Genomic DNA, 10,230 nt, shown 5'->3' on the forward strand with positions numbered 1-10,230 from the left:
TGAATCACAAGGTCAGTGGTTCAAACTCAGCAGCCACTCCTTGGAACCCATAGAAACCATATACACTATTCACTATGAGTGGAAAACAACTCAACGGCACTTTACAACAACAACACTTGAGTCTGGTGTGGCACCACAAGCTCTATTTGAACCAGACGGTGGTGGGTCAAACTTACCAACCTCTCCTGGTAAATCCTATCCAGGGTCGCTATGAGTTGGAACCAATTTGACAGCACTTTACAACAACAACCGTTGATTCTGACTCGTAACAACTCTCTAGGACAGAGTAGAATGGGTCCATAGGATATCTGAGGTTGTAAATCTTTATGGAAGCTGACTGCCTCATCTGTCTTCTATAGAGCACCTGGTGGCTTTGAACCTCTGACCTTGTGGTTAGCAGCCACAAAATGCTTAATTCATTTTGCCACTAGGAATCCTGTGTTTTATATCATCACAATTCGTATTCTTTCTCTTAATGTTGTGCTTGGCTTCTTATTTCAAAATGTGTTCCCACTCTTAAATTTGAAGATAAACTCTCTCATTTCTTCAGAGAAGTAGAGTGGATACAAACATGGATTTGAGAGCCATTATTTTCCAGGTATGAAGCTGCCTCTGACACAGACTTGCTATATCCTCAGGATGGTTATTAAATTACCCACTTCCTCATTCAGAAACGATGGAGAATAACAATGACCTGCTCACAGGATTGTTTCTTGTTGTTCAGGGCTGTCAAGTCACTTCCAATTCACGGTGATCCTGTACTGGGTTTCTGAGGAGCAACTGGTGGGTTTGAACCGCTGACCTTGTGGTTAGCAATCCAGTGCTTATCCTGCAGCGCCACACTAGGACTCCAGTTTAGTGAGGATTAAATGCACTGATATTAGCATAACGCTTGGTAGCAGTTTAGAGATTCATTTTGGACACATTAGTATTTATGATATGTAGGATTATTGTATTGCCAGAAATGAGGTATGGGGCCCAAATTTCTATTTTATTAGGAATTATTTGTCACAAGCTCATTTTGGTTTTACAGGAACTGGTGGCTTGCTACGTGTCTTTGATTCCTTTCTTGCCTGACGCTGTTTCATTTGCCGGTGTCTGTGATCTGTGGAGCACATCTGATGTAAGTTGACCTTTGTTCTTCCTCCAAGACTTACTCGTTTGAGCTGACTTAATTGAACATTTGCTAGCTGATTTTCATCGTTTTAAATTGCGATATTCATTGTTGCTGATGAGTGCCTTCGAGCCAGTTCCAATCCACACAGACCCCATTGAGGGTTTCCCAGGAGCGGCTGGTGAGCCTGAACCGCCAACCGTGCAGTTCAAACCGACCCTGCAGTCCAGCGCATTAACCTGTAGAGCCACACCAGGCCCTCACCATTGGTCATCATAAAAGTCTACCTTGCCCTCTGTGTAGCAGGATAAGCTAAAGCCTGTGGTATTTTCTCCTTCCGGGTTTAATTCTCCCAAGGGAGGACTGGTGGCACAGTGGGTAGACTCTTATCTGCTAACTGAAAGGTCAGTGATTCGAACCCACCAGCTTCCCTGTGGGAGAAAAATCAGCTTCTGTAAAGATTTATACCTTTGGAAGGCCAGTGGGGCAGTTCTGTTTCATAGAGTCACCATGAGTTGTAGTGACAGTGGGCATGGCTTGAGCTTGGGGTTTAGTTCTTCCAAGATTCCGATACTTTTAAACAATTAAGTGTTCACACTAAAAATGACACGATAGCACTTCAGATGCCTCCATGCTGATTTGCCCTCCAGGTTCTGCCTGAACAACCAAAAAATAAAAACAAACACACTACCATTGACTTGCTTTTGACTCATCAGTCCCCTGATAAGGGTCTCCAAAGTTGTAAATCTTTATGGGAACACAGAGCCTCATAGTCCTCCCAGAGAACAGCTGGTGGGCTTGAACTGCTGACCTTGTGGTCCGTAGTTCAGTGCTTATCCTACAAGGCCACCAAGGCGCCCAGTGTTATTCATAAAAGGATTGTCTTACTTGCTGTTGTCAAGTGCCGTCGAATTGGTTCCAATCCATAGCACCCTGTATAGGGTTTCCGAAGTGAGTTTCAACAGCTGACTTTGTGGTTCAAACTGAACATGAAGTCCGTGCTTATCCTGTGGTAACTTTTACTTAACTGATCATATAACATAGGGAGTTTTCTTCATTAAAAAATGAAAAGTATATACTTCATTATATTTGGGAATTATTTAGACAGTATGGGTGTCAGTTTGCACAGTATTGTTGTTGTTGTTAGGTGCCGTTGAGTTGGTACCGACTCATAGTGCCCCCATGCACAACAGAACGAAACACTACCCGATCCTGGTCCAACCTCACAATAGTTGCCATGCTTGAGCCCGTTGATGCTGCCGCTTTACCAGTCCATCTCTCTGGGGGTCTTCTCCTTTTTCTCTGACCCTCCACATTACCAAACATGATCTCCTTGTCCAGCAACTGGTCCTTCCTGACAATACGTCCAAAGGATGAGAGACAAAGTTTATCCACCCTGGCCTCTGGCTGCACTTCTTCCAACACAGATCTGTTGGTTCTTTTGGCAGCCCATGGCACTTTCAATTTTCTCCTCCAACACCATAACTTTGCACAGCACAACCTGTGAAAGCCAGAACCTGAGTAAGGCAAAAACCTGTCACAGAAGGAAATTCAAATATTTCCCACTAAAATGGGAGTTTTAAAGGTGTGGCACTGTAGGATAAGTCCTGGACTGCTAACTGCAAGGTTGGCAGTTCAAACTCACCAACCACTCCTCAGAAACCCAGTACAGGGTCACTATGAGTTGGAACCAACTCAATGGCACACAACAAGAAGACTGTAGCCTGTCAAAGGCAGAAAACAAGTCAGCCCAGGTGAGTTCCAGCTCTTGCAGGTTCCACTGTATTTCTTAGTCATGGTGGTCAGACACGGTTGGAGGCAAGTTCTTAGTAGACGTTTCCGGCTGTCAATAAAATACAATGGTTTCTGCTACTGCAGCATGCTGAGTGCATTCTGCCTCTTAGACATCCTGTATACAGGGTTTCCGAAGCTGTCAGTCTACATAGGAACAGAAAGCCTCATCTTTCTCCCCAGGAGCTGTTGATAGATTTAAACTGCTGTTAACAGTCCAAAGCATAACCCACTAGGCTACCGGAGCTCCTTAATTGGGCTCTGCTTTCATGGAACTTATAGTCTAAGTGTACAACATAAATTTAGGCAGTCTGAAAGAAATACGGATTATCACAGGTTTTCATTTTGTTGCTGGATGGCATGTTGAGCTCTGTTTACATCAAGTCTAATTATAGCTATTCAACTCCTGTGAAGCATAATCCTAAATGGAAGAAATTTAAATACACTTTACATATTTGGTTCCCTGATATACTTTGGAAGCATCAGTATTAACAGTTGATAGAGATACAATTTCTATATCCTAGAACCATCTATGGAAGAATTCATATGTTCTAAAGGAGCTAAAGTATGGAAGAATTCATATGTTCTAGGGCTAGACTTGGAGTCCTGGTGTGGCACTGTAGGATAAACACTGGACTGCTAACTGCAAGGTCAGAGGTTCAAACCCATCAACCACTCCTTAGAAACCTTTTGGTAGGGGTGGTACTTACATGTCATAGATTCAGTTCCGACTCATAGCAACCCTGTATAAGGTTTTCAAGGCTGTACATTTTAAGGGAGCAGAAAGCTTCATCTTCTTCTTTGGAGTGGCTGGTAGATTCCAGCTGCTGACCTTGTGGTTAGCAGCCCAATTTGTAATCCACTGTGCTCCACCGTGCACAACAATAATGCTGCCAGGGCTCCTTTGGAAAATCATATCCTGTGTGGTTATGAGTTGAAACTCAACAGCACTTAATAACAACAACAACAAAGGAGTCCTGGTGGCATACTGCGTAAACTTTGGGCTCCTAACTACAAGGTTGGGGGTTCAAGTTCACCAGCACCCATTGACTGGAGAAAGAAGAGCCTGTCTATTTCTCTACGGTTTACTGTCTAAGAAAGCCAACTGAACAGTTCTGCCCTGTTCTATAGCTCCCGCTGTATGTCAGAATCAACTGGATGGTATTGGGTTAAGTGTTACCGCACCTATCTGTGTCTTTACTTCCTCACCTGAAAATGGGAAACTAAAAGTACCTCCCTCAAAGGGTTGGTCTCGGATTAAATGAGTGTATGCATTTGTGCCCCAAAAACATGTAGCATATTGTGAGCTGCCATACATATATACATATTAAAAATGAAAAGTAAATGCTCACCCCAGTCCACCCTAGTCACAGTAATTATTGACTTTGGAAACCCATGCCATCAAATGTCAATGAAAACACCTTATCCGTGAAAACGTTAGTCTGGTTGTTTTATTATTATAAATTGCCAGTATAGTACCAACATTTTGGGAAAGATTTGAAAAATAGGTCTTGTCCTCCAGGGCCCTAGCTCTAACCATAACTTGTTAAACTTCTGTATAGTCACGTCTAGAAGGAAGCAGTGAGCCCTTCTAACACAATCGTTTTCTCTTCATTAGCAATTTCTTGATCTCCTGGCAGGAGATGAAGAAGAGCATGCCGTACTGCTATGTAACTATTTTCTGTTCCTGGGTAAGAAGGTTTGGCTCATGATGGGTAACGCAATCCCTGAGGTAAGTCCACATGGGATGCCTTTCACAGGAGGGACGTTGTCTGAGCTGGAGTGTTCCACATAACAGGCAGGGCTCCCTTTCTTAATAAGCCTTTGAGTTGCTTGGAGAATGTCATAAATCGACTGCTGTTTAATCCATTGCAACTCATAGTGGCCCTGTAAGGCAAAGCAGAAATGTTCCATAGGGTTTCTGAAGCTGAAACTCTCTACAGAAGGAGCAGCGGGTGGGTGTGAATGGGCAACCTTTGTGGTTAGCAGTTCAAATGTGAACCCACTAAGCTGCCAGGGCTCCTAGAACCCTAACAGAACTGCCAACTAGGAGCCATGAAATGGTTTACACTGGGACTCTGGACCCTGCACAGTATGTGGCAGGATACTTCAGGTTATTTAGGGGGGTGGGCAAGTTTGTTTGTTTTCTTTTTTCAAATCTTAATCCTTCGTCATCTATAGTCTCCACCTAGCTCAGTCCTTTCAGTATGAGCCTCCTCCCACCCACCTGACTAAGAATCCTGATACCTGTAGTGATTTCATGTTATTCAGCTAATGAATGAAGGGGCTCTAAAAACATATGAGGAGACTTGGGGTCCTGGTGTGGCACTGTAGGATCAGCACTGGACTGCTAACCTCAAGGTCAGCAGTTCAAACCTACCAGTCGCTCCTTTGAAACGCTCTACAGGGTTGCTATGAGTCAGAACTGGCTCGATGGCACTTAACAACAACAACAGAGCTCTCGTGACTCTCATGCCTACTGCTTCTAGAAGTATCTGCTGTTAACCTGACAGACAAAGGGGAACCGGGCAGATTACCACAGACGGAAGGAGCGCCGTGCCAACAGCTGCATTTTGATGTTATCATTGTTGTTTGGATTGGATTAGAGACTTGGGAACAATCAGGCCTTGTCTGCCTAACTTACTTCCTATAGCCCTAAATTGTGAGAATACCAGGCCAAAAATTCACACGATTGAAGCAGCTAATCCAATGGGTATTTCAGAAAAAGGCCACGAAGCTCTGTGCATGCTTGGGTATCAGATAGCACGAGTCACTGCTAGGCAAATAATGAAATGGTCCTACAGGATAATGCACTGGACTGCAAGGTCAGTTTGAAGCCCAAGGTCGGCAGTTCACACCCACCAGCCATTACTCAGAAATCTTTTACAGGATTGCTTTGGGTGGGAACCGACTCAACAACACTTAACAACAACAACACCATCATGTCTGCATGCTAATTCATTCTTCCCCATCATTGTCCAGATAGACCTAGCCCTGGTCCAAAGGAAAGGACCCCGGGGTAGGAAGTATCGCAAGGCCTCGGTTCAAGGCTCTGTGCCCCACTCCTCATTAGCTGTGTGGTCATGGATAAGTTACTTCACAACTCTGACTTTCTAAGGATGCTGGGACCATTATTCTTGCTCGGCCTTCCATAGTAAACTATTATGGGCATCAGACAAAATTATGCAACAAATGACTTGTTCGTTGGAAACCATGAATCCCACAAGACATGAGTATTTCAAGCCAAAAGTTAAAGCGCCTCTTTGGGCTCTAACCCCCAGCCCCACTCCCCTCCTTCCAAACTTCTCGTACGCATTCACATAATCATAAAGGTAAATCAAATGTAAGTCATTGTATTTGAAGGATGGAAGTAGGTTTCCATCATAGTCAACCGTTCGGACTTAAATGACAACCGTAGTGAGTCCAACAAGCAAATGCTAGTCATTGTTTCTTTCCATCATGGCTAGTTCTTCAGCCTGCTTGTCTTAATTGTCTAAAACTGCCGTTCACAAACAGACATTTATGGCCTCATCGTTTAATTGGCTACAAGTCCAAATTCAGAGCGTTGGCAATAAGTCATTGTCTCCTTTCAGAATCTCTGGGCTCCACATTGCTTGAAGATCTCCATGAGTCTTGGCATCAAACTTCCTCTGGATCTAGGAGCTTCACAGTGCAGGGAGCCCGGGCCCAAAGGATGTACTCTAGTCCTGGCTCTTGGTTCTTGGCAGTAGAAGGTTCCTTGGAGCTTTTCTTGCCTGTTGAATCATTTTTCTATCTCAAAAGTAATTGGCTCGAGATACAATCTAATCCTATAGATTGCCCCCAGCCTCATTAACATCGTGGTGGTGATGTGCTGTGGAGTCGGTTCTGACTCATAGCCACCCTGCATAGAGTTTTCAAGGCTGCATATATTTATGGGAGCTGAAAGCCTCATCTTTCTCCTCATCTAATTGCTGGCAGTTTCGAACTGCTGACCATGCGATTAGCAGCCAAACTCATAACCACTACGCTACCATTAACATCCTTTAACATCATTAACATCACAGAAGTCAAGGCTGACACATCGTGTAATTACATCGATTCTGGGCTGATCACACCAGAGCACATCATGGGAAGGATTATCACATGACATTATATCTCATCATGTTGTTAAGAGCTATGGAGTCGGTTCCGACTCATAGCGACCCTGTACAGGGTTTCTGAGGCTGTAAATCTTTACAAGAAAAGAAAGCCTCATCTTTCTCCCACGGAGCGGCTGGTTGTTTTGAACTGCTGACTATGAGGTTGGCAGCCCGATTCGTAACCATTACGCTACCAGAGCGCCTTGTATCTCAACATGAGGGATTACTGTATTTTAACTGCTAAACTACTGCGAATCCTGAACTAGTCCTACTGACACAAAACCCTAACCATCACACTATGTTAAAGAAGCTTGGGAAGGTAACATAGCTGCTGTCTTTATCTGGTCAGTGTGCTGTACTAGTTAGTATACAGGATTGGTAGGCCGCGGACATAGCTGCTGTCTATCTGGTCAGTGTGCTGTACTAGTTAGTACACAGGATTGGTAGGCCGCGGACATAGCTGCTGTCTTTATCTGGTCAGTGTGCTGTACTAGTTAGTACACAGGATTGGTAGACCGCGGACACAGCTGCTGTCTATCTGGTCAGTGTGCTGTACTAGTTAGTACACAGGGTTGGTAGGCCTCGGTTCCACAGCACTCAACAACAGCAGCAGCTGCAACCTTTGTGCAGCACTAAGCATGTAAATTGTGGCCCTGAAACCCATTGTACCTGAATTGCCTAGTTAGTTGGGCAGTGTTTTTAATTAAAGGCATCATCTTTTTCCTCAGGGTCCAACTGTCTATGTGTTGACTTGGGAGCAAAACCATTATTTAATATGGAATCCCTCCAGTGGACATTTTTATGCACAATACGATACATTCTGTCCATTGAAAAGTGTGGGCTGTTTAATAGGACCTGATAACGTAAGTACTTCAATTTCTTCTTAATCATCATTGACTGTTGCTTGCTTTTTAACATCTTAATTGACCTACTGATTTAAAGAATATCTTTCCTAAAGTCATGTGTGTGTGTGTGTGTGTGTGTGTATTTTTCTATGTGTCTATATACATTTAGGACAATTCTGCCTTGTCAGAGTGTCAGGGACAGCGTCAGGGACAGTAGCAAAGCTACCCTAAACACAGGCAACTTGTTGAGTTGCTCGTCATAGACCTTATGATCATCCACAGGTAAATCACAATGCTTAGGAGTGTGGGAACTCTGTGCCTATTTTTCATAAAACAATTGCACATTTTCTTTTTTAAAGTCTTTACTGTGGGTCGAGTGAAGGTTTACAGGGCAGATCATCAGTTTTACATTCAACAAATCATACATCTTGTTTCATTACAAGGATAATAATCCCCTCCGTGTGCCATCAGTTAACAGTGTTTCTCTCTATTCACTTAAGCTCTTTTTCTTTTTTTTTAAACACTCAGGCATCTATAATAATTGACACCACCAAAGGGCACCTTCTGCAAGTCTGCCTCCTGGCCACCAGCTCTTAGTCCCTTTCTTCCCATGAATCCTCAGCTAGTCCTCAGCTGCTCCTCCTCTCCATGTCCCCCTATCTGCCTTCATCACTGCTTCTCTGGATAAGGTCCTGCATTCTGCTTGTGCTCTTCTCCCTTGATGGTCCTAGGGTCCTCTGTTTCTGGACTGGAAGATTAACTACTACTCCGTTTTTGTTAATAAACTTTTACCTTTACAATTGTGACAGTTGCAATTAGTCATAATGACAATTACTCACAATATGCCATTGTAAAATGGCACAGTGGCTCAAGCGCAACAACAATTGTGAGGACGGTGCAAGGCCGGGCAATATCTCATTCTGTTGTGCATTAGGGTCGTTATTGGTTGGAACCAGTTTGGTGGTAGTCCTGGCGTGGCGCTGTAGGATAAGCACTGGACCACAAGGTCGGTTTGAACCTCAAGATTGGCAGTTCAAACTCACCAGTCACTCCTCAGAAACCCTACACAGGTCACTATGGGTTGGAGCCGACGCGACAGCACTTAACAACCACCACGTTGCCAGGCATTCAGCAAAGGATCTGCCTTTTGTAGGGGTCCAACAAACGTCATCTACTTGATTTTTACCTTTTTTTATTGTAGTTTGGGGGAGCTTATAGAGCCTATTTGTTTTGCACTGAACAATTTATACACATTTTGTTTTGTGACATCAGTTGCAAACCCCCCCTCCAGGTCAATGTACCAGCACTCCTCCCTCTTCCTCTCTGGGTTCCCCATTCCCAGTCTTCCTTCATTCCTGCCGCTTCCTGCTTAGAGCATTGTTTCTGTGCGTTGTTCTTGGGCAGATACTGCCCTTTGGGTCTCCTATGGTTGATGGCACTGAAGAGAACATTCCTCCCCGATGCTATTGATCACTGTCTGTTGTTTGGCTGAAGGGTGATTCCTGGCAATGGGATCAGTTCCAGGCTTGAAGGGCCCCAGTCTCGGGAGTTTACTAGTCTCTATCAGACCACTAAGTCTGGTTGGTTTTATGGTTTTGGATTTTATTTTATCATTTTTTTTCTCACTTTCTGCCCAGGGCATTCTACTGTGATTCTGATCAGAGCAGTCTATAAAATGTCCACTACTAGAATGAACTTATGTGAAAAGAGCGGTATGGAGCTCTATCCTCATGTTAATTATTATTTTTAATTAAAGCCATTATTGGAGTCATGAGTCATCTGCCAAGTTCTATCCTGATTTAGAAAATAATATCCAGATCATTTGTCATCAAGCAGAGTCAACAGATTTCAGAAAATTTTCAGAGGATGCCATTCTGGGTGAAAATTGTTAGCTCTCAAAACAATTGCTGCATGCTTTGTTTCATGTTGTGGGTGAGTGCCCACACACTTACCTTACGGTCACTTAATGTCCTCCAGCAAGGCAGATGTGGGGTTCACTAGGATTCTGTGCCTGATCTTTTCTTTTGGGGAGGGGTGGGACTGAATGTATGGAGAGGGGCTGGAAGCAGAAGAAAGAGGAGCGTGTGTGCGTGTGTACATGTGTGAACATCTCCATTGCCCTGCCCGTGTCGGGATGACCAGGTGTGTAATGCATTTTGTTCATGACTGCAGTGTGCATGTATCACCCCCGACTCCTCTTATGGTTTCTAAATGTGCTCTAAAAGGATTCTTCAAATCATCTTGTTCAGATGCTTCAGGATTGTATTTCTTTTTGCTTTTCCTATGTTCTTGGTTTTATAACATTTATATAATTATGTAATAAGAATAGTGTTGCACTGTAATCTATCAAACAGAGCTA

At 43.7% G+C, this 10,230-nt stretch overlaps 1 protein-coding gene across 1 annotated transcript in view; it reads left to right on the forward strand.

Annotated features, from left to right (window-relative positions):
- Window positions 1-10,230, forward strand: part of CC2D2A (coiled-coil and C2 domain containing 2A) — a 175,007-nt gene that overhangs the window by 148,851 nt on the left and 15,926 nt on the right. The window contains exons 28-30 of the mRNA XM_006873814.1: window positions 1,034-1,123; window positions 4,524-4,637; window positions 7,755-7,889. Coding sequence (XP_006873876.1) covers window positions 1,034-1,123; window positions 4,524-4,637; window positions 7,755-7,889 — 339 coding nt within the window. The remainder of the gene's footprint in view (window positions 1-1,033; window positions 1,124-4,523; window positions 4,638-7,754; window positions 7,890-10,230) is intronic.

The sequence above is a fragment of the Chrysochloris asiatica genome, unplaced genomic scaffold (genome assembly GCF_000296735.1).
Source record: "Chrysochloris asiatica unplaced genomic scaffold, ChrAsi1.0 scaffold00256, whole genome shotgun sequence".
NCBI classification, from domain to species: Eukaryota; Metazoa; Chordata; class Mammalia; order Afrosoricida; family Chrysochloridae; genus Chrysochloris; species Chrysochloris asiatica.